At 52.3% G+C, this 24,948-nt stretch overlaps 1 protein-coding gene across 5 annotated transcripts in view; it reads right to left on the bottom strand.

Moving 5' to 3' along the window:
* RNF220 (ring finger protein 220) overlaps positions 1-24,948 on the bottom strand; it is a 327,623-nt gene that overhangs the window by 95,751 nt on the left and 206,924 nt on the right. For all 5 annotated transcript variants that reach the window (XM_045027122.1, XM_045027125.1, XM_045027119.1 and 2 more), the window contains 2 exons: positions 21,990-22,119; positions 1,066-1,111 (listed from right to left, as the gene is read on the bottom strand). In XM_045027122.1, coding sequence (XP_044883057.1) covers positions 1,066-1,111; positions 21,990-22,119 — 176 coding nt within the window. The remainder of the gene's footprint in view (positions 1-1,065; positions 1,112-21,989; positions 22,120-24,948) is intronic.

The raw sequence follows: 24,948 nt of genomic DNA, 5'->3' as shown, positions 1-24,948 counted from the left end.
TTAATGTCACAGTGCTAGTCAATGACAAAGTCGGGCCCAGGAGCTCCGACACCCAGTTCCATGTGATTGTCTTACCCGATAACATGGAAACAAGTGTGATTAAATGTTGAACAGGGCACGTCTAAAACCCAACTGAGACCTTTTCAGCTCTGGGTTCCAATCTTGCTGAATTGTCCAACTACACAACGGCGCCGCTGCTGCCTAGTGGATGGAGGTTGGCAGCCTGGCCTCAGTTCTGCCCCTGCCTCTGCCACTTAATCTCTGTGACCTTGGGCAGGTCACTTGACTTCCCTTTGCCTCAGTTTCCTAATCAATTAAAAGGGGAATAGCGCTGCTCAGTGGCTCCTGCAGGTTTCCTGGAGATGTAGCTATCTGTCTAGGTACACGCTGGGCCCCCTTCACTGGAGTATTAATAGTAACAGAGATGCTGCTGCTGCCTTTTGTGGGTGATAGATGTGGCTCTCAGAACTCTGTGCTGGGCTGAGGGGGTGGCAGGTCACTGCCAAGGGAGAGGTCTACAGTACCTTGGTACCATTTCAACATGGGGCAGTGGCTCTTCTTCCTGGTCTCTTTCATTTCCCCAGGATGTTCTGACTCCCACCTTTACAGAGTCAGAATGCAGCTCGGACTCCACGAACTCCAGTGCACGGCTTTGTGCTTTGAGCTCCGGCAGCACGATCAACGCTCGTCAGCTGTCATGAGACAGAACCTGGGGTCCTGGTGACCTGCCCACTCTTCGGCTGCATGGCCCCTTTGGCGCAAGGAGGAGTGGCCCAGTTTGTGCTGGGAGCTAGCCACAATGGAGCAGCAGGCAACCTCCTGGCAACTGGCCAAGTAGGAGCAGCTTCCTCCGATCCCCTGGTTAGACTGGTGCTTGAAAATGAGCCCAGAAACTACACAGCATTTCACCTCTGGGGGAGAGTCACAACAGACGACCCCATTCAAGAGACACCCATTATCCCGGGGACTGGTGCGCGAACCTCACCACATGGGACGCGTGTATGTGAGGAGGGAGCAGGTGTGAATCAGGGAGCGTGACAACAGGTGTGACTTTTCCTCACTTACCTTGGGGGTGCCAGGTGCCATGGAATCCTTCAGTATGGAGTTCTTACTGCCAAGAGAGAAAAGCAGAGAGTGAGCAGCCTGGCCACTGCCTGACAGCAAGGGGCAGGGGCGGGAAGTGGGGAGAGATCGTGCAGGGGAAATAAAGGAGGTTAAATACCAGGGGGCCAGGGACCCTAGTTCTGATCAGAGACGGGGCAGTTTAACCAAACTCTCCCGAACTGGAAGGGTTTGGATCAAATGGGGCCTAGGGTGGAGCCAGTCCTGGCTTCGCAAAACCCAAATCCAGCTGATGAGATTTTGCAAAGTGAAATCCATTCCCTCCTCCTGCGGCTGCTGCCCACCTCTGCCTGTGACCGCGCCGAGGGGCCCGATCCTGCGAGATGCCGAGTGCCTTCTGAAAGGAATGGAGGGTGCTCAGCGCTGCGTGGGAACGGGCTTGAGGGAGAGCAGAACAAGAGGAAGCGAGCGAGCTTAACCCCTAAAAAGAAGGAGATGAAGAAAACTCCCCCTCTTCCAACCAGTGCCAAGGAGGCAGCAGTTCTACCACCGGCCGGTGTAATTTGTTAATTCCGCTTGTTTCCCATTTAGCGGCGGGGACGAGATCACTGTCAGGGCCCTCCTCCCCGCCTCCCCTCCCTGGCGTGAGATGCTGCAGATTTAATAACGCCTTCCCCCCTCCAGACAGGTTCAACTTGAAACAATTCCATATCAAAGCCGACATGGTGGGGAGGCCCGCACGGCAATTTTTTGGTTATTAAAGTAATCTCTCTCATGTAAATTCTCCTGCTAACACGCTGCAAACAGCATTAGGAAATAAATTATTTCCCCATGATTCGATTTGTCAATGCAAAGCACCTGCAGCAGGCAAAAGGATCTTGAAATATGTTGCCAACCTGATGCCTGCACTTGTAAGTACATTGTGGCGGGGCGGCTGGCTCCCACCTCTCCATAGCCCCGGGGAGATGATGGATGGATGGATGGATGGGTGGGTGGAGGGGGGAGGTTAGCGGGTGGAGGCGGAGGTTGGGGGGGGGAATGGAATTGTGTTTAATAACAAAATTTGTATGCAAGCCTGCATCCCAGGCTAAGGATGAGTGATCGGCAGCCAGAAAGTATTAAAAAGCCTCGCTAAACAGCTGCTGACAATAGAACAAGACATATCAAATCAGATCTACTTCAGAAACATTAATATACACACCATACAGACACACACACAGACCCGCACACACACTCTCCTTTCTTCCCAATCACAGCAATATGGGAGACATCAATACATTTTTATGAGACTTTTAGAAGATCAACATGGTACTAGATGTGACAAAAAAGCAATGTGGCTGTCATGTTCGCTTTGTCGGGGACACTCTAGCCCCAGATGCTGCGCTGCAGTGGCAGTGGGGAGAAATTGAATTTGGCTGGCTTTAATCTGCCTTGATTTGGCAGATGGCTGGGTGTTATGAAATGAGAAGGGATGGAGGAAGGTGTTTTCTCCTCAGGCTACAAACCTCCACAATCCCACCACACCCGCCCGTACCCCTCTGTGGGCCTCAGAAGGGGTGAGATAAGGAATTATTTGTCATGATCGGGTCACCAAAGCGCAAGAGATCAAGGCTTTGCTTCCTCTCCGTTCCCATCCCCAACGCACAGAAGTCAACGAGGCACTTTTAAAACATGATTCTTAGCCAAACAGCTGCAGTTACTTGGATTCTTTGATGGACATGAACATGGATGAGCGTCTCAGTCATCGTCTCCCTCCCATCTATCCCTCTCTAGGATTCCTGATTGTAGCAGCCTTGGTAATGGGGGTGCTTTGCCTTCCAGAACCACTTTCACAGCCCAGCCTGCCCGTGCCAGCTCTGATTGCAGTGGCACCAGCCAGCTGAACAGGGGAACATGCTGGAAGCTGTTTCTCTCTGTTCTCTCATGCGGAGATTTCAGCAGCACAGGGCCTGGACCACCCAGCTCCACTGGGACATATTCTACCCACACTCTGTGCAGAACAGATGCAGGTTTGCGGCACAGGGTTGAAATGCAGGGGGAGCCCACACAATGGCTTTGCAACCCGTGCACGTCCTGGAGCACAGCTCTGTGGGTCGTCAAAGGGTTGGTTTAGGGGGAAGGCTGGAGCTGACAGATTTGGAACCACAGGGTAGCTACTGCAGGCGCTGCTGTCACTCCACAATCTGGGGGGAAGGGGGGTCCTTTCCCAATCAGACCCAGCAGATTTCCCCTTTGCACAAGCCAGTTACTGGGGCTGAAGCTCAGAACATTGCTTACCCAGTGTCTCCAGCAAATCCATGGTGTGTGTATTCCCTACCACAGGCACACTCTGTGTGTGTTGGGGGAAATAGGGAAGGAGTGTGGGGGGGACGGGGACACAGGCAGGACAGTGTAGGGTACTGTCTGTGCTGTACCCGTCCTGCCCATGGGGTAGGTAGGGGACATTAGTCTCCAGGGCTGTGAATATGGCACCTTGGAGCAATGCAGGATTCACAGAGGAGTTGTGAAGTTGATTCCACCTTTTTTTCTCTGCTCATTCATTCCAATCCGGTGCAAGCAGAATCTGGCCCTAGATATTATGCAATCGGCTTGATTCCTGCTTTTCAATGTTATCTTTTTATTTAAATCATTCTGCCAGGTGTGAAGCAACTTCTTTCCCTTTTAGGCAAAATATTATATTTAAAAAATAACAAGTTTCATTCCCTCTGTTGTTAATGGTGCTTGAAATGATTCAACTTAAAAGCAACACTGAGAATCTCATTTATTTTTCACCAATGATACCCTTGTTTGTCTCCTCCAAAGCCTTCCACCTTCCACAAGGAAAGATTAGTTAGTTTCACACTTTTTCTAGCCAGTTTCATTTGCTGGTTCCCCTCCTCTAAGGCTGCAGCTTTGAGTTGCAAACACTACTGAACAGGGGGTGGGAGGAGGAATAAATCTTTGTTTTAAAAAGTTGTTTCGGTAACCACTGGCTCAGTGTGTCGCACATGCCCCTCTCGTGGACAGGCCACAAAGGAGAGCAGCCTACGGTTGATAGTTACTCAGCCCTCAACGCAGTTGACCCAAAGGCCACTGAAGTCACTGGACAGTCTTCCGTGGACTTCACCGGGATTTGGCTCAAACCCATGCAGCTGAAAATCTGACGGTCAAGCCCTAGGGATAACTGGGGGCTTGGAACATTTTCACTGGATTTGGGTTTAAATTTCATGGAAAGGTTTCTATTATTCCTAGTTTTTGTAATTTTTCAAAGTAAAACCCTACGTTTGGGGCCAAATTTAGTCCTGTTACATCAGTCCTTTTAATATTAAAAATGAAAAAGAAAAAAGAAAGGGAGGGAGCGTGAGAGAGAGATTTGGAACGGACATAAACTCTCATGCCTCTGGGCATAGGCCAATCTCCAGCTCTTGGGGCTTAGGAAAAAACTTTTTCTGGAACAGATTGTTGCAAATGTGCCTGCTGTGGGGTTTCTTGTACCCGCCTCTGAAGCATCCCGTGCCGGCCTCTGTTGGAGGCAGCCACCGGAGCAGATGGACCTTGGGTCTGATTTAGTCTGGCAATTCCTTTGCCCCTCTAAATAATAATCTCCCATAAAGGCTTAGCAGCACTCTCCTTCGTGGGAGGCTGTGCACTTCCAGGCAGTGAACTGTTAAGAGAAGCTAGCAATGGGCTGAGAATCGAAAGGCCATCAGCAAAGAGAAACCTTCCATTCCATAAACACCGCAGACAAATTAAAAATGGTAAAAGGGAAATCAAGACCTTTAAAGTTCAAACACTTTTCGGTGCCTTTTAAAGTTTTTCGCTCTAGGCTCTTGTGGAGAGCACAATCTTTGGAGACCTTGGAATTCTCTTTAATCACTAAGCAAGTCTGCAGTGGTCTGAAATGATCACACATTTACATAGTAATAACCCCGACACTCCCCACATTATTTCATGGCGAGCGTATTTCCACTCGGCGAGTGAGCCATGTGTTTTAAATTATTACCTGTACATAGGAAATTAGTTACTAAGTATGATATTCACAGGCTCCTCTGACACTTCTAATTAAGGTGATTTACACAGAATTATCCTTTGAAATAAAAAAATGGTGTTTTGCTAGCTAATAAAATATAATTACTACCCGTTTTTATAAGTTACAGTTAGTTTTAATCTATTTGGGGAATTGTTTATCTAGTTCATTACAACAAAACAACTTCTTTCTCTTTTACACAACAAAATTATGAAGGAGAGAGAAAGGGCATATGGGGGGCGGGGACACCCCACTAATGCCCAGGGATTCGGGGGAGACCCTAATTTTTCATCGTTGTGGCTTTTCGTTTTGATCAGCTACATGGACGCTTCTATGTTAATCCATTTTTCGGGGATATGCACTTGTACCGCACAGAGAGTGTGTGTGTGTGTGTTGGGTTGTGATGGTCTCAGACTCCAGGATGGAAAGTCACTGACTCAGATGGCTGGAGCTAAAACCTCATCAGGGGGCCTATGCCCTGAGATCATTGTGAAGGGATTCAGCTGGTCACCCGTATTAGTGTTAATGGGAGTCAGGTGGCCGGATACCCATGTGCTGCCGGGAACCCATATCAGTGATTTCTACCTCTCCATTTATTATTTCACACCAGCTGTTAAGAGGAGCATTCCCTTTCAGCAAAGCTTAAAGAAACAGGCAATAAGGCATGGATGGGCAGGAGCCTTTTAAAAACAGGCTCTGACTTCCTGAGAAAAATCCCCAGTTAATGCTAAACAACACCCAGATGTCCCCAGGGCCGCTGCTCTATTACCCAGAAGTCCAAGGGGTGGTTATCCACATCCAACACCGCACGCCCTGCAGTCCCAGGGGCGTCGGTCCAGAGCCAGCGCCACATTCGCTGTCACGTATAGTGACCTTTGCCAGTTTTCCTTCCAAGGAACCCCCTCCGTACAAAAACAGGGGATGCCATCTCAGGGAGTGGCTGTCCTCCAGCTGCCAACAGACACCGCACACCTCCTGATTCCCCGAGATCACAATGCTCGTGCAATGGAAATGAAGAAGACGCAGCTCTGGGAATCTGGCAGGATGAAAACGTGTATGCGGATGTGGCATGTGTTTCTGACAGAGCATCTCTGGGGCACATCGTGCTGACCCGAGTGCAGGGGCAAGCTATGGCCAGCCTGCCTGCAATCGCAGGAGGTTGGATTCCATGACCCCGGCGGCCCCTTTGAGTCCTATGACCTATGTTCCTATGATTCCAGCCTATGGAAGATGAGCATGGGGACAGTGGGCTCAGGACAACTGTTCAAACCCCTGAGTCCCTAAAATTAGACACATCTATAGTTAGGCACCTAAATAAATGTGGCATCATTTTCAGAAGTGCTGATCCCCTCAAGCTTCCATGGATTTCAAGCTGGTCAGGGATGCAACCCCAGGCTCTGGGTGTCCACAGCCACTGACTGCCAGAAGCTGGGAATGGGCGACAGGGGATGGATCACCTGACGATTCCCTGTTCTGTTCATTCCCTCTGGGGCACCTGGCATTGGCCACTGTCGGAAAACAGGAGACTGGGCTAGATGGGTCATTAGTCTGACCCAGTGTGGCCGGATACTATCAATGTTTATTTTTAAAACATTTTTTAATGTTTATTGATTTAAATTTTCATAGTTGCAGGAAATAATGTGGGAGGAGGTCAGACAATTATTAAACATAGTAGATGTTGAGCTTTGAAAAGTTAGAGCTTTATAGCCATTAAAGCACAAATTGTCAATATCATATGGCAAAATATACAAAGTAAACAACTTTCAGTCAAACTCTAATAAGTTCTCAAGCAGCATTTGTCTTACTTTGCCTAGCTGTAAATTTCAATTATTATCAATGGAAATATTTGTAGTCTGTTTGTGTGTGTGTGGTGAAACCAATGTTTCCTGACATTTACCCATAAAAATCGAATCTTCCAAGCCTTCCAATAACTGACAAAATAGAGGGAGATTTGCTTTTGCTCACTTGTTTCAGCCCAAGTCCCTTTTTCCGGTGCAGCTTGTAACTCTAGCAGGTACCATGTTTCCAGACACAAGTAGGGGGCAGGGGGAAGGAGGGATGCAGGTTGAGCATCATGGGTGACTTTCCTTGGGAAGCAGAGTGGAAGCTGCAGGGCTCCACCCGTGGCTGACTCATAGAGCACCACCTAAGGACCTTTATGGAGAGAACTGTTTGCTCAACACGTTGGCTTGAGCTCTGGAGGATGAACTGACAGTCTGGTTATGGGCCTTAAGAACAGATATGGGTTGATAATTAAATCGAATCAACAGGCTTAAGAAGGCTGGGCTTGGGCTAAGGTACCAGGCTAGGACTTTGGTGGTGGGGGTTGTTCAGTTCTCATCTCTTTCTGTGTGACCTTGGGCAAATCATCTAATCTCTGTCTCCCTCAGTCCTCCATCTGTAAAATGGGGATAATGTTCCTTTCTCTGTCTATTTAGAGTGTCAGCTCTCTGGGACCGGGATGTCTCTCATTATACACAAACAATGGACAGCACAATGGAACCCTGACCTTGATTGGCTTCTATTGTAAGACAAAGTGTTCTGCTCTCACCACTAGTCCATGCTGCTGTCTAAAAATCTTTAAATGCTTTGCAAACATCAACTGACTCTCAGGAAAGTGTATTCAAGTGAGACCATGAAGTACCCCCAAAAGCAGGTTAAGCATAAATGGTCGTGAAGAACGCTGGTCACGGCAAGGTCTAAGATCATTAGTGCTTAGTGCAATGGGTCTGGAGCCCTGGGCACAACCACTGTGCAAATAATTATAAATAATCACGTTGATGGAAGAAGTTCCTTGTGCTCGGGCAGTTAAGATCATTTGTGTTTATTGCTTGATATAAAATTTCAATGAGAAGATATTTAAGGAGATGGGTGAGGATGCGGTCAACAACTGCTGATTGCCACATACCTGTTATTCTTCTCCTATGAAACCATTCCATAAAATAATTCTCATCAGGGCTTTGGCTGGAAAGAGACCCTGCCAGCTCGCATTTGGCTCCCAAATTAGATTTTGTAAAAAGAAACTTTAAATATAAACTTGAATGGAAACAATTTATTTTTAAAGCAAATTCATGGCCCCGGCAGCAGGATTTGCAACACAAACACCTCAGCCCTTGGGCAGAAGCACCTGAAAATGAAATTTGTCAGAACCCAAAACAAAATGGGCCTCTCAGTTTGCATTGCCCAAGCTGGGAGAAATGCAAAAAGGAAATAAGTGGTGGTGGAGGAAAGTGAATTGAATTTTTTTTAATGTCAGTTTAAATACATGGAGGTGTCATTTAAAACCTAAATAGAGAAATTAGGGTTTTTAAAAAACTACATAGGGCCAGATCCTCAGCTGGTGTCAACTGGCATAACTCCAATAGCCTTTAAAGGAGCTACAGTACATCAGCTGAGTGACTGGCCCGTGATTTTTAATTTGACAAGGCCCTGTCAACATCACCTGCTCCATACTCCAGTTAAAGGATCGCCCAGCACCTGATCTGCGGGGCCAGATTCCCCAAGGCTCAGTGCCTACAGTCACCACTCAGCAGTGACCATGGTGCCCCTCCTGGCTAGATTTTCACAAGAGCTCAGCCCCCCCCGTGGCTTGCGGAACGCTTGAAAACGTGGCGTGTGGGGACTGAAATCCTTCTCCCTGCTCCCCAAAATAAATGGAACCCCAGCAGGATTGTGGCATCATCCGGACGGCATAAAACCCTGCCAAGGAGTCACCTGACCCCACTCCAATCCTGACGTCTCTCCGTAACCTCACCCCCACGGCCCTGTGACTGCGACACCCACCAGGAACTTGCAAGCCAAGTGCTCAGGGCTGAGCCTCAGCCTGCATCCATCAACTGGTGAGCCCAGGGTGCTGCCTCCCTAGCTCTGGTTAAACAGGGCAGCGTCTCTGCCTGGAACCTCCTCCCTGAGCGCACCCTGGTTTCAATAGGGGCTGAATGATGGAGTGGAGGTTGGGGCGGGGAGGGTTTCTCTCTACTAGGGTTTTATTTTCATCTCAGTCCTAGCTTTGTGTTTGTCACACACGCTGCTTAAAACCCAGGCAAAAAAGGAGGCTACAGAAAAAACCCATAAAGGGAAGATAAAAGTCAGAGGGAGAAGCAGGATGTGAGATTGATCTTGGGGGCTCTTTGTTACTGCTGGGGTAATGAGTGGATAATTATCCCCCGTTGGTGGTACTAGTGCACAAAAAGGCTCCAGTATCAGATGTACACTGCTTAGGGGGGGAAATGGACCCAAGATTTATTCCCCAGCTCTGTTTTTTCTAGGTGTTCCTTCCCTTTCCCCTCTCATGCACAGAACCAGGCTATCTGAAGGTGTGCTAGGATCGTCCCTCTAGTACATACATGGCCCCCTGTTGACAGAGTATCGGAGCCCCTCCCATCAATGGCTTTATTGTGTGAGGTAGGGAAGTACTAGCCCCATTTTACAGGTGCAGAACTGAGGCATGAACCATTAAGGGACTTGCCCAGGGTCACACAGGGAAACTGTGGCAGAGCCAGGCATCAATCCCAGGTCTCTGAAGGCCCAGACCAGGGCCTGAACAAGACCATCCCACAAATTTGGAAGACTTACTTTAGGCACCAAAAGTTTTGAACACGGTGGCTAATTTAAAGAGGAAATGGACTTCAGGAGAGAGCCACTACTGCAAAAATTCCCCACCCACCCCCAGCAAGGTGTTTAGAGGTCAGTGGGAGCAGCTTCGGCTTTAGCAGGAGTAAAGCTGGGAGCCAGCCTGCTTCCCCCGGGGTCCCAGAGTTTGTCAGGGGCGGAGAGGAAAGGGGCGTTTTTCTCTGGGCCAGGTGGCTGCATTTCTCATCCTTCCCTCTGCACTGGAGAAAGCGTCCAGGGCCGTTACGGTTGTCACCCTCTCTTCTCTTCCTCTCCCTCCGGGGTTAATCTGCCACGGCGAGGGGCAGATGATGGTCTGTCTGGGCAGATGGCTCTTTGCGTCCGAGGGCTCAGATCCCGAGACAACTCACGCACGTGCTCAGCTGAGAGTACACAATGCGTCCGGCTGGGCTCAGCGGGATCACTCCCCCGCATAAGCCTTTGCAGGATTGGGGCCCTCGGTGCAGCCGGCCAGCACAAAACCCGCACATCATCTACCCTGCACTGACGCCTACAGGGGGTGTGTTTGTTATCTAGTAAATGTGCCTCTGCTGTTGCCTTCCACTCCAGCGCAGGATGTATTTCAGTGGTGCAGGAAGTGATTCCAGCTGTTAAAGAGCCTTGGGATCCTTCAGGATGGAGGGAGCTCGGTAATTTAATTACGTTTCCACTCCCCATCCTCCCCCATGGCTTCCACCACTACCTGCCCTATCCCCCCGAGCTTCATCTCCTGCACCTCGCTTCTCCTGCTCGCCGGAAACATGTGCCCCAGATCTCCCTGCACCCTGGTTTGGCATCACTGAGAAGTTCTCACTTCCCGGCTGGCCCCCTAGTTCGCACACTGTGGGTCTAGATTAAATCTAGTCTGAACCAGGCTGGTAAGGAAAAAGCTGGCGAGTGCAAAGGGCAGGTTCCCCAGGCAACTGGAGAGCCAGACATGGGCCTGAGTCAAACTCCCCAATCCAGACACCTTTGAATTTTGGATGCTGAAATCCAGGGCTGAGGAAACAGTGCAAGAGCTCAGGACTGGCAAGGCCAGAGCAGTCAACCTCAACCCTCCTCGTTCTGACCCGTCAGAGCGAGAGCCGATGTGCTGATACTGCTAGCGAGGGGGCTCTTGGAGCCAGCCTGTGCCCGCTGCTGTCACAACTGGGTCTACAAACAAACCCAAACTGTGAGCTCAACTGCAGACGGGATGTAAAAGTTCATAGGACGTCCCAGTAACTTCTCATAACAAACGTTGATGAGAAACGGTGCGAAAGGGAGACGGAAACGTCCTATTGGGTACAGGGAAAAGGCCTCCTGGGATGATTCAAGGACTGTGTCGAAATTACGCTTGTTAAAACCAGGGGATGTGGAGCCAGAAGTTAATGAGCCAAAATGAGCATGTTGGCTATTAAGCCTCATTGGTGAACCAAATAACGAGGGGATGGGCTAGTCCACTCACCACGCCCTTTTGGGGCCTAAAGAGACAGAGATTTTGTGGCGAAAGAAAGAACAAAGCCAGGAACAGACGGGAAGAACAGCCAGAAGCTACTGGAGAGAGCCAGCCCGCCCGGGTCTCCTGGGACCCCAGGCCTTTCTCATCCTCATCCATAAGGTGTCCTGACCAGAACGGGCTGGAGACAGAGAGACCCAGAGGACATCACCACCCCTGCCGGCTCCAGCTGAATCCCAAGCCCCAGCGGGGGTGATGGTCATTACCAGTTTTGATACCAACGAAGCGACTGCCAAACAAGATGGGGGGTGGCGGGTTCCTTCTAGCCACCAGATAAAGGGAAAGGGAACAAGGGATGGTGTTAAAATGAAACAATTATTTAGTGCTTTACCTTTCAAAGGCTTTAACTGATTTTCCTTCTTTTCTGTTTTTTAATAAAAAGTTAAAAGCATTTTTAATGATGTGTTTGCCGTGGTGCTAGGCAGGTTCAGGTCTCTGTACACCCTATTCACCACGGTTTAATATTGGACAGTGACTGGGTTATGTTAACACCTTTGGCCCATTTATTCCAGCTCAATTAACACATCACCGTCTACTGGGAGGACACCACAGTTATCACTAAGCTGCATGCCAGCGTTGCTTGGAGTTTCTCTAAGACAGCAGGGAAAGAACCCAGCTCCCTGCCATTTGATTAAAAGGGGATGGGAATCTCCACTAGTGTTTTGTAGAGCAAGGTATATGACACATGGTCAAGCAATTCTGACTCTATACACTAGAGGGTGGTGATGCCCATAGACACCAGCCAGTTCCTTGCAACTTTTTGCAGAGGTTTCCATTTACTGCCTTGCAAACAGCCCAGAATCGCTTCATGCAAACGTAACTGGGCTTTGAGGGTACTGGTGTGCTTCCTATGAGGCTGTCTTGGAACAGAAATGCCTGGGCCGATTACTCACAGGGCAGATCCCGACAAACAGGCAGATAATCCACTGTAGGGCTTGGGAACTGGCCACCAGACAAAGCCGGAACTCAGCAAAGATCCTGCCCTCTGGCTCATTCAGGTCAGCGCTCGAAAGCCGCAGGGCAAAGCAAGCGGCAGGGATGTGGCCGTCCCTTCACGATGCTACCAGAGGACAGCAAATAGCCTCGTTAGGGACTTGTCCTATTCTATGGGAGCTGAGCAGAGGCGGGGACAGAGAACGCAGGCGTGTGCCCATGACTGCGCGAGCAGCAGAGGCAGCGAGCACGTGTGGATCTGTGAGCCTGTGTCATGTATGACAGCATGTGAAAAGGGATGTATAAGTGCACAGGAGGATACGTGGGATGTGCACGTGTGGGTGTAAGGGCAAGCACAAGTGAGTGTGAAGCCATGTCTACGCTCAGGGGCCATAGTGATGCTGCTGTCGCCCCACAGTGCAGACACAGCCCACAAGGATGAAGGAGCTTTTCCGTTACCGTAGGAACACCGCCTCCCCGAGTGACGGTACCTAGGTCAACGGCAGCCTTCGTTCGTCGATGTGGCGTAGCTACAGAGGTGTGGATTTGTTGACCTCAGTTTCAAGTGTAGGCCAGGTTTGTGTGGATGTCTCACAGAATGTGTGTGTGTGTGTGTGTGTGTGTGAGAGAGAGAGAGAGAGAGAGAGAGAGAGAGAGAGAGAGAGCCCATGGGTGACAGGTTGAGTGCATGTGTCAGGGGGTGAACACGTGTGTTTCCATGTACATGTGACTCCATGTGAGCGTGTGACCACAGGACCCACTGGGCGTCCATCTGAGTGTGGCCGCGTGTGGCGGTATGAGTGAGTGTGTCTGTGTACAGATGTGTGAGGGCTGTGAGCACACCAGCAAATGTGTGTGTGACGGGGACGGAGTGAGGCAGTTGGTGTCTTTCCTTTGGCACAGGGACGGCGCCAGCCCTTCCACAAGACCCCAGCTGCCTACATGCCGAGCTCACGCTGGAAACCCGTCTGTCTCGTTCAGGTCTGTTCCACTGACGACGGGGCAGGAGGGAAGCACGACAGGGAAATCGAGTCGGGTGCCTCTGACGGTGATGTCTGCTGCCCCACAAACACACAGCGCTGCCACTGGGGCAGGCGAGCTCCTAGGAGCTGTCTAAGGGAGCCAAGGGGTGAGACCGCAGACGGGCGCAGTACAAGGCGTCCATCCCTCGTCCCTTGGTCGTGAGTCTGGACATGTAGGGACCCCAGGGGACCCGGAAACAGCAGCAGCCCAGGGCTGAGACAGTTACAGCTAGACGGGACATAGGCCTGGATAACTGCCCCGGGTGGGGGGGGACACAGCCCTGCCTTGCCCGCAGCGACGGCCCAAGGGAGCGCTAAGCGATCTCTCCCCACCCCACCTCCATTTTGAACTCGGGTTCTGACGTGGAAGCCAAGGAGATGCCAGTCACAATCCATGAGAGCCCTGAGTGAGGGCCAGATCCTGAGCCAGCAGCCTCCACTCCCACCGACCCCACTGAGAGCTGAGCACCCGGCAGGATGTGGCCCTAAATTTCAAGCCCTTTTGCTAGGGGAAGTTTCAGGAAGCTCCCCCGGCCCGGCTGCCTGCGTCAGCTGCTTGGCTCCAAGCTTTGGGCCTGGCCGAGCCACCTTACACAGGCTGTCGGGCAAGCTTCTGCGAAGATCAATCAGGAGATGGGGAGGGCGTCCTCGGCTGCCTGGCAGAAAGTACTGTGAGGCACTTAATAGTACCTGTCCCCAGGATCTCCCAGGCGTGGATTTATGCCTTGCGAGGTCACTTCTGTTGAGACTCTAATAACATGACTTTATTAGCTTTCTTGTTCCTTCTTTAAGATACAGTAGGGGGGGGGCGGTCATACCTGGGAGGGGGGATTAGATAGGAAGCATCTGCCTGCCCGAATCCCCTTCTCGCTGACAAGAGCGAGAGGGAGAAAAATGATGCGCCTTCAAAATTTATCATGCACCCAATTACAATGTTAATTGGCAAGTCCCAGAAATCAATTAATTCGCAAATTTTTTTCAATTAAAAATTAAGATAAATCATAAAAACGTTATTAAGCAAAGGCCAAACTCCATGAACTTTTTTTTTTTGTAGGCATCTGGATTTTTTTTTAATTTAAATAAAAAAAAAGAAAAGAGCTGTGTTGCCAAAGCCCGATGCCCTTGAGTGTCTTTGCTGAAGCGCAGGGGGCTGTCATCAGCAGGACTGGGCTGAAGACAGATAAAAAAATATCGACCGGTCGGACACACTGCTTCTGTTTTATTGATCAGGCGGGAATTTAACTTGCTGTGCATATCCACCGTGTCAGCAAGGGCCACAGGCGAAATTAAAAGTACTTGGCTTGGAGATGTCGCCTTGATATGGCGGAAGGGAGGGGCGGGGGGACGAAGGGGAGAAAGGGAAGAAGCGATGAAAGAAACAAGCAGATGGGGAAAAAATAAGATGAAAAAAGAGGGAAAGAGCCTGGAAAGAAAGAAAGAAAGAAAGAAAGAAAGAAAGAAAGAAAGAAAGAAAGAAAGAAAGAAAGAAAAGTTAGCCCACAAGGGAGCGAGAAGGCCAGGTTTAGATGTCTAGTTCTCCCTCTGTGACAATCATTCAGTCCCCCCCCCCGGAGCTATGTTCACCTGTGTCACTGCTTTTAAGGGGAGATTTACTATGTATTTCAATGGAGCTTTGTAAAAAAAAAATCTCACTCATAAATGTCTCTAATCTCACTCATTCAAAGGCTGGGAAGTCCGAGGCACTGGCTGCTCGGGAGTGCAGAGGCAGCGCCTGCGTGCTGGCTGATGGGTTTATGTCCCTGGGCATAAATCTGGGAGGCCGGAGGCGAGAGCCATGACCCTGACATGACATGTGCCAACAGAACTAATTGGGGTTTTACACACTCTGTTTATCCTGTTGGGGCTTGGGAGTGCGCCTCGGCTTGGTGGGATTCTTTTGGGCAGCTGAAGGGAGGGGCAGGGCTGCCAGTCAAGTTTTGCATCATTCAGGCCTCTCCCTGGTCCATGCTAGGAGCCGAGTGACATAAAGCCCAGGAACTCCCTCTGGAATTAAACCAGCCCTGTGCACGCGGGGATCCGAGCTGGGCAAGCGGCAGCCTGGTTTAAATGCTGTTGTAGGAGCAGGATTCCCCGGAGCAGGGTGGATGGTGGTGTGACACCGCGCTGCAGGTCCCATCTGCACTACACATTCGTACCAGCGGTAGGCCCCACTTACAACACAGCGGCCCCCCAAGATAACTGAGGCTGGCAGTAAGGGTGGGACTGGGCCGTATTTGAAGCATGTTCCCAGACTCCGGTGTTCTGGTCCCACCGGGGACAGGGCCCCATTTCCAACTTCTGGAGAGTGTGGAGATCTGTAGCTATCTCCTTCTTTCCCAGCAGCCCTGAGAGACAGCCCTCTCGGCATGAGCGAGGGCGGAGGAAGCGCTGCCAGGAGCCGAGGCAGCAGTTTCTGCTCCCAGCTTGCCTGCCAAAGGAGGGAAGATAGCAAGAAAGGGAAAAGATTGCCCACCATAAGGGGAATGAGGAGGGAAGATTTAAATCCTGGCAGGATTCACTGATGCCTCCGTAGGCGCGGAAGCCACTGAAGTCCTTGTGTCTGGCTTTCCCTCCCTCCCCATGAATCAAAGCTGGCACAACGGGATGAGCTGTGCTTCCCCCACGAGCACCTACCCTGCTTTGAACGGGTCCTTCCTGCCGCCCCACTGCATCCTGCTCCACTTCCCTCGCCCCGGCAGCGTTGGCTCTCCGCTTCCTGCCAACTGGAAAACCATTGGGAGCATTTTCCCTTTGCACCCAGCTCGAAGGAGCTGAAGGAGCCGGCCTCAGCTGTATTTCGGGAAATGCCTTGCAAGCAGCTAGGACGTAAGAGAGCTTGTGTGCTGGCTCTGGGCACAAGACAGGTCTGGCTCAATGGGGCCCCCCGTTAACGCCTGAAATGCTGTGCACACAGAGACCTCACCCCCACTCTCTTCATGTGGGCAACAAACCGGAGCCCGTTAACCAGGGAAGGTACCAGCTAACGGAGGGATTTTAAAATACGTATTTATTCAAATAGCTTGAACAAAGAGGACCTGTGTTTGCTCCATAGGTGCTACTGTTTCCTGTGCACAGAGATACTCCAATGATGGGTACAAGAAAGACAGAAGCATTGTAGCTTCTTTAAGTATCCTCGTTCATAACCTTTTATCCCAGGCAAATATCCCTGCGCCTCATGCAGCAAACGGTGCTCTGGGAAAGCTACGTCGCCCTTTTTGTCCAGTGTCCCACGTACGTCCCTGTAACTAAAGGCACCTGTTGAGCAGCCCTGACAAGGTGTTAAGAGCTGCTTGTGATCAGCGGTTTCACGGTAAAGCTAAAGAGGCTCCATGTAGATCTATGAGCCCTTCGAATAAGAAATCCAGCAAGTCTCCTGCTGAATTATCCCAAAAGGCTGAGGCCACTGACACTGAAATAATATGACTAAAGCACCATTAGCAAGACTCCACATTAAACCAAAGCAAACCACATGAGACACAATATAGCCCTGAGACCAGGGCAGTGCCTGAGGGCTTGATATTACCAGGATGCCAGGGCACAGAGAGACCTGATGGACACAGCTGGTTACAGTGCGGCACCAGAGACGTCAAAAGCCAGTGCACACCTAGTGAGAGAGTCGCTATCCCCAAGAGCTAAATGCAGGCAAAACAAAGGATGGGAGGGGAGAAGTGACCCGTTTTAGCTTAAATTTCCCCCCAAAATTCAGTTTGAGACAGACACTCAGCATGGGAAATTTCAGCCCATGTGATTTAAGTTCGGGAAGTGATAAGCAACTAAAAAGAAGGGTGTTATAATGGAAAGTGTTAGGCATCCTTAATTATAGGCGTGTCATGACCAGCTCCACCCATAATATTCACCCAGACACACAATTCATACATGTGCATCGGGGCATGTTTATGTACAAGGAGCCACCACCTCAATGGGCTGGCTGCACAGGGAACAAACTGATGGTCATGCTGAGGGCCCAGTGCCCAGCTGGCTCCGTCAGGAACCATGTGGACGGGAGGTGGTGGAGGCTGGGATATTTAGCCAATGGCACATGGTGAGGGTGTGCTGTAACGTGCCCCACACGGTCCGGTGACCCCAGATTCACAAATGGCAGTCAAAGAGTGGGCTGCCCTTCACCCCTTTCCCTACACCACTTCCTCCCGCGCCCTCCCGGGGCCACACGTTCCAGGCCGATCACGCGAGGCGTGCGCTCTTCAGGTGGAGGGATGGGGAGCACTCGCAGCTCCCACTGACATCAGCAGGAGCATGAGGCTGCATGCAGGGGATGGGATTGTGGGAATCTGGACCTTACCGAGATGCTTTTGATTCCTCAAACGACCCCCACCTCCTGGACATGAGATGGAGATGCAACTCACGCTGCTCCGAGAGACACTCAGATCAGCTTCGGGATATTACTGACGGCTGAAATTTCACAATAGACCTGATTGCTGCTTCCTGGCTACTCCAGAGCTGGTGTCAATAAATACAGAACTATGGGCAAGACAGACGGGGCAGGGCCCGATCCATGTATTCAGTACAGGCTCAGTGGGGCCGGGGGCATAAATACGTGCCGTGCATATAGGTCTGACGCGGCGCTGGGATCATTTATTATTTCTATTGTGCGAATGCCTAGAGGCCCAATCGAGGGTTGGGTCTCCATGGGGCTGGGTGCTGCACATAGATCAAGTGAGCAGAGGGCCCCTCCCCTAAAGAGTGTCTGGGACTGGTTCTACACCCAAATCCTATTCGTCACAACTGGCCTTTGGCTCCTTGGAACGGGGACTTTCCACAGATAAGCTCCTACTTCATCTCTCTGCAGAGGGAGAGCAGGAATTTTCCGGCACTGAAGGAGTTAATCCCAGAACGCTGAGGCTTGTAGTTTTGTTTACTTTCAATTTATACCCTTCGCTTAAAGAAGGGAAAAAAAGAAAAGGGGGGGGAGCCAGGTGACATATTCTAAGAGGGAGCACCGAAAACGTGTTAAACACTTCAAAAACTCATACATTCAATCGGCCTCTGGCAAGACATCTGCCTAATGTTAGCGCTTAAATATCCTTCTCCATTTTACATGCATTCAAGTCTCATTTGAGCGAAATGAAACGGTATTATTAAAGGGAGATTTCGCACAAATGGCCTGAATTTGACATGTCAGGTTCAATGAGGCTGTTACATATGTAACGCCGAGAAGGGCTCTGAGGCTGCTGGCTCTAGAAACAGCGCCAGTGGCTCAGAAATGAAATTTGCATGCAGCCCTCTCCCTCCTTCCCTCCCTCCCTCCCTCGAAAGGCTGAGCTGGGGCTGGCGGGGCGGGTCTCAGGCCCCAGCCACTTTAAGGGGGGGTTGGACCCAGATCCAGTGGACCCATCTCAGCTCAAACCCATTCAACATTTCAAGAGGCTTCTGGTAAATTCCACTTCACTACGTGCTCTGTTTCAATGACTGGCCCCAATGCTGTTTCTCCCACCCCTGGTCTCTTCTCAACGCAGGTGATTGCAGTCACGGCTGGTTGCCAGCCCCTTGGGACGGCATCTTCTGCCTGCCCTGGCCACACTGGCTGTCGTGCCCCTCCTTGCCTGAGAGTGGCTTCTTTTCTGCAAGGCTCCAGCGCTGAGCGCGCTGCCAGTCTGCGGGAGTGTGGCTGGCAGACCTTGAAAAGCCCCTGCCGACATCGCCACTGGCTATGAGACAGGAAGCTACGGAACATGCTGGGGCTGCCCCTGTGGTACATTGATGAGCGCTTTGTCCAGCCTGCTTCCCAAAGGTCCCAGAGGACGGGGCTCCCGCCCCTCCCTGTGGAGATGGTTCCACAGCCCGAATCATCTGGCCTGCAAGGAGCCTTTTTCTGCAGTTCAGCCTGCACTCCATCCCATCCCTCCTGTGCACAGCCTGGGAATGCCTCCTCTTGCCACTGCTTCCCACGCTCCCTCCAGGAGGTCACTAGCTTCCTGCTGAGAAGGTGCCTAACCTGAAACCCAGCGTGCCAGGCAAGGTCGCCCCATACCCAGCGGTCTGCTCCTTCCAGCCCAGTATCCTCCTCCGGCCCGGGCGCTTGCTGAGCCTGGGGGACGATGCCTGCAGAGTGGGCCTGAGGGGATCCGCCTTGCCGCACCGCCAGCGCTGCCCATTTGTTTTTGTTACTGCAAAATGATTCAGGTTTATTAAAACGTCACCACACGAACCAGGACTGGCCGTGTCCTCTGTTAAAAACCGACCCCCCTGGAAAGCAACCCCTCGGCACGTTTCTCCCCCTCAGCCTGATAAGTAACAGCTGCGCAGCTATTTCCATAATGTCTCGGCATTGGCAGGGGTGGGCTGGGCTCCTGCCCCGATCCCCATCCCGTTTAGAGCCCGGCCTTTATTTGCATGTTTATTGGATTAGTTGAGATCATCCTGAGTTTCTCGCTCCGCTCGGTGATGTGTTTCAGAGCGGCAGCCGGGTTAGTCTGTATCAGCAAAAAGACTGAGGAGTCCTTGTGGCACCTTAGAGACTCACACATTTATTTGGGCATAAGCTTTCGTGGGCGAGCCACGTGCCACGAGGACGCCTGGGCTTTTTTCTCGGTGATGTGTTGTTCTCTTGCTCCCGGCTCTTCCTGTGGCCAGGCCTCCAGGGCAGGGAGCGGAGGAGGAGCCACGCGGATTGCTACAGCCAATCGGCCCTGCATGGCTGGGAGAGGTTCCAGGTAAGGAGCCACATTTGTGTCCTGCTCCCTGCCCTGGCAGGAGTTTCGGTGGCTCCCTCCCCAGCGAGGGCGGCCACGGCCAGGAGGCGGGGAGAGAGCAGCAGGGCGATGAGCGGCTTTGTTGCAGATTAGCCTCTCTTGCCTGAATCCATAGAGTAGATTGACTGTTATCTGTCATGGCACGGTGGGAGTAGTTATTTAATAATTAATAAAGACCTCTGATGCTTCTTCAGCGTGTGCGGGGCCGACCAGCCGGCCGGGGAAGAGAGGGAGAGCCACAGCGAGCCGGCTGCTCTTTAACTGCCGCTCGCGTTTAAAGGAATAAGGCCATTCTTTTTCATTTGTCAGCTGGCCCACAATGGCCCTTGTCACGCTGTATGATTTAGGGTTTCCTTTCCTTCCCCATTAAACGCCACCTTCCCATCACTGCGCGCACCGACCAGAGGCTGCTCAGCAGTTTCAGTTTCACTCTGAGATTGGCCCAACTTCCTTGATGGGCTGCTCTGACCACTAATTGCTTCTGTTCATTTAAACCTGTTCACTAATTTGCAGTGGCCCTTTATTAAGTTGGATGCAGCCCAAATTACACCATAAATTACGCACACAAGGGGACTGGGTGTCGCATGGGATAAATGGATTGGCTGTTCGCTTCCCCTCCCCACTGTCTCTCTTTTAACGAGCCATGGATCTGCATTGCACCCGGGTGATGAATCTGGGAGGTCTCCATCCAGCCCACATTCAGGAGGTCTCTGCTGAGGTTCCCTCCATTCCCCCCTCCTCTGCAGCCAATCACAGTCACTGCTTGGCTGGAAAATAGCCCAGACCGAGCTGAGTCTGCAGTGGGTTCTCTCCAAACCTCAGCGGTGGTCTGACCAGGTGCTATGGGGCAATTAATCTGCGCCACTCCCCCGCTGCCGCCAACTCCCTTCCCGATCCCTCGGTGATGTAACTTAGCTTCCAGTCGGCAGTTTGATTCTTTTTCTCACCTTTTAATAACCGGGGAATTCATTAATAATTGAAATAAACACGCTCTTTCCAAGGCTGCTGAGTTTTATGAAGGCAGGGGCAGGGATCTGCCAACCCTTGGCTACAGTCATTCCCTAAATAACTGCTAGCAGTTCAGCTGCAATTCATTTCTTTTTAACTAGGGGACTTTGCTGTGCTGGGGAAAGCGGCAGGCAGTGGGAGCTGAAAGGCAGCCCAGGGCAGCAGGCTCTCTGCTAAATACCTGCTGCCTTGGGCGGGGCGGGGGGGGGTTGGTTTTGCCCCCTTGAGCCCCAAAGCTGCTGAAGCAAAGTACCAGGGATGCCTCGAGCTGACAGCTCTAAGTACCTGCTCGCCCGAAAGCTGCATCGCAGCGGGAAGCAGCATGTCCCTGGGTTTTAGTGGGGCTGGAGGAACATAAGAACGGCCAGGCTGGGTCAGACCAAGGGCCCGTCTAGCCCAGCCTCCTGTCTGCCGACAGTGGCCAATGCCAGGTGCCCAGAGGGAATGAACACAACAGGGAATCACCAAGTGATCCAGCCCCTGTCGCCCATTCCCAGCTTCTGGCAAACAGAGGCTAGAGACACCATCCCTGCCCAGCCTGGCTACCAGCCATTGATGGACCGATCCATTAGTTTATGTCTAAGGAGTGCTTCTGAATCCAACTGCAATGAACATCAGGGAGACATTACGCGGTGGAGTGTATTGAACGGCCGCGGGAAGCAGGACGACGGGCCAAGGGCTGGGGGAAGGAGGGTCTCAGCCCCGTGCAGGAAGGCGGGTGAAGAGCAGCTCTGAGGCCCTGAGGTGCAGGGAGCGTTGCTGGGGACTCAGCAGGTGAACGCACTGGCCCTTTGTTCTCTGGATGCCTGGCTTTTCTAGTGGGCCCTGCGCTCCTCTCCCTGGGAGAGGGGAGCTCCCAGTCCAGCCAATGGAGAGACTCCTGCTGACCTCCACGGGGGCTGGATCAGGCCCTGGGCTCCCATGTGAAAATGAGTTTGCTGGTTTTAGCCCAGTCCCCATGGCGCTTCACGCCCACAACACCCACCCCCCACGCACACACACCTCGTTCACTATCCCTGGCAGGGCCTGCTTGGAAAGTGCCCACGGTTGGCCAGCCCTGGGGAGGCGCCTGGATTTTAAGCTTTGGCCAATTGGCCGCTCTGGCGGAGAGAGGATGGAAAAACAGGGCAGCCCCTTACCTGACGTTCAGCTGAGTGAGTTTCTCCAGCTCCTGCTCCATGTGCTCCTGCAGCTCGCCGGGGCGCAGAAGGACCTGGCAGATGGGGCAGATCGGAGCCTGGCTGTCAAACAAGGTTGCTTTCTTCTTGCCTGTGGGGAGAGGAGTGGAGACAGCATGAACCCTCGTGCCTGCGTAAGCCCAGGCTGGGTTGCCACTGACATTACCCCAGCCATGTTTCTCTGCTGGCCCAAGGCAGGTTTAGGCAGCGCATGGACCCGAGAGAGACCCCAGGACAGATGCTCACAGGGAGGTGGTGGGCGCCCTGCCCTGCCCTGCCCTGCCCCACGGCACAGCAACCCCGAGGGAGCAGAAAGGAAAGGTGCAGCTTTGCCATTTGGCTTCTACCGAGGCAGCTCCAAGCTTTTCCCATGGACCTGTTGGTCCTGTGGAGCTGCCAGCCCTCCCAGCCGGGTCAGACACAGCCTCCAGGTCCTATTCCCTCGTAGGGACTGAGACGGGGTGTTTGGGGACAGGGCTGGGTGAGTGACACGCTCCCACGTGAGGCTGGCTGAATTTCAGCGTGACGATCTGAACACGACTAATAGAATATGGGCTAATGGAACAAGCTATTCCATAGCGTATTTCTAATGAATTTCACTCCCTGGCAGCAGACCCAGAGAGAGCACGAACGCCCCTGCAGATTGAAGGCTCTTCGGCCAGGCACGTTGTACACATCAGCACCAGCGGGAGGCAGCGGGTTCTAGTTCTTTGTACTCCTCCATCTGTCTGTCTGTATCCATCCCTTGTCTGACGCAGGGCCTGGCTTTGCTCTCTTTGCACAGCACCTCGCACGCCGGGCTCCTAAATAACATTCCTGGTTCTGCCACTGCTTCCCTGGGTGGCCTAGGGCAGGACCTTTTCCCCGCTCTGTGCCTCAGTCTCCCCAGCTACAAAACGTGGAACGACACTATTGCTCTGCCCCTTGGAGATGGACGGCCGATAAAGTGCTAATTATTGTTGTTAAGCCCGACGGCCCCTGTGTGAGGTGGGCCGGGATAATTATCCCCCGTGTACAGAGAGGGGAATTCCCCCAGCCCACGCAGTGAGGCAGTGGCAGAGCGGTCGACAATCCAGGGCACACCCACCTCCTCCCACCCCGCTCAGGGATGAGTAAGTCCCACTGAAGGCCATGGGAATTCCTCATTTCCTGCGGTGAGCGGAGAGGAACCCCCGGAGCTCCTGGCTTGCTCCAGCTCCGGACTCAGAGCACACGCCTCTCCCTCCGGCCCAGCCCCACACGGCCAGTAACAGGACGTATAAAAGGAGGGCTCAGCGCCATGTGGGAGCCTAGCGGGGGCTCCCTACTGCTCTGCAGCAGCTTCCCATTACCAAATCCCACCCTGTGCTCCCTGGGGCTCTGCACCGTGGCCACGGCCACACGCCTCGCCTGGCTTCCTGACAGCAGCTCCACTCAGGCCGCTCCCCAGCGCTCCAAGACGAAGGCTGGCAGCCCACCCGAAAGGTCAGGGGCCAGATCCTGGCTTCGCTGCGCTGAAGTTGACGGAGTCACACCAGGGATCGATTCGATCTCATGTGGTTCGTCTCCCCATAGGCTGTAGTTATCAGGGGGCCGATCCTGAGAGGTGCTGAGTGTCTCTGACTTCCCTGGGAGTTGAGGGCGCTTAGAAGCCTGCAGGATCAGCCTGGGGAGAGCACAGGAAAACTCCTGCGGCTCGCCCCAGGCCTGAGAACGCTGCCTTTCTATTTTCACTGCACAACCAGATTTCTCTGTTTAAGTCCCTGTTCCTAAGCCAATTTCCTCCAGCTCGGAAACTTTATTGGCCCTCCGTTAGGAATATACAGCGCCTATTTAACATAAAATAAAACTCTAAAGCAAACAATGAAGCTACAATAAAGGAGAAACACCCCCCGGCCTCCAAATCCCTGTTTCCCAGCTGTATTAGCGCCTGTGCTCATCAGGGGGCGTGCGGAGCCCAGGTCTGAGCACTCCTGCAAGGGGAAGCATGCTTTATGGCTGCCCGTTGTCATCTAATGTGAACCCTCCCGCTGGATTATTTATTTAGGTGTTAGACACGGATCAGGTTGGTGCAATCCAAGCGAGAGGCAGTAATGCACAAGGAAGCAGTCTGCGCTGGCTACAAGGGGCTGCATGCAATGTGGCCTTCCAACCACAAGCCCAAAGGTGCCATTTTATGGCGCCTGAGAACGGCGGAGCCCAGCTCAGGGAATCCCCGTTAAAGGAAGAGGCCTTCTCAAAGGATGAAATGTTGGTGCCGGCAGCTTTCCGGGGTGCCTGCTGCTCACCGTATACAGGGCCCGTGCACACATTTAACGAGAGGCAAGGTCTGAAATAGGTGTGTGACTAACCTTGGCTCCTCCTTGCCTTCCAAGGGCACAAGTAGCCCGTGATGGTGCTTCTGTGGGGCTCGCAAAGCACTTTAGGCAAAGCCGTTAATTAGCTCCCAGCCCCCAGAGGCGTGCGCTCTGAGTCCGGAGCTGGAGCAAGCCAGGAGCTCCGGGGGTTCCTCTCCGCTCACCACAGGAAATGAGGAATTCCCATGTGGAAATGGCGACAGTGAGAGGGAAGGCACTTGCCCAAGGTCAGAGCCAGAGATGAATCGACTCTCTTTACAGCCCCTCCTGCTCTAACCACTAGCTCAAAGCCAGGCAGGGAGCTCAGGAGTCCTGACTCGCAGCCCCCTCTAGCCACGAGACACAATTTCTGCCTCCAGCCCAGAACTGACCCCAAGAGTTATGACCCCTCTCCCACGCCTCCCTGCTCCATCCACTGGACCCCACTTCCCTCCCGGCAGATTTGCAGACATGCAGCGTCGCTATCCTGGGATGTCTCCCCCGCCCTCTGACACAAGCTCTCTCCTCAGTCTCTCGTGTTTAAATAACGCCCCGAAACCAAACCAGAGCCAAGAGCCAGCGCGCGCTGACCCCAGCGGCAAAGG

The sequence above is a fragment of the Mauremys mutica genome, chromosome 8, assembly GCF_020497125.1.
Source record: "Mauremys mutica isolate MM-2020 ecotype Southern chromosome 8, ASM2049712v1, whole genome shotgun sequence".
In the NCBI taxonomy this organism is placed as follows: domain Eukaryota; kingdom Metazoa; phylum Chordata; order Testudines; family Geoemydidae; genus Mauremys; species Mauremys mutica.
The sequence above is the reverse complement of the archived record's forward strand: the minus strand, read 5'-3'. Positions and strand labels throughout refer to the sequence as shown.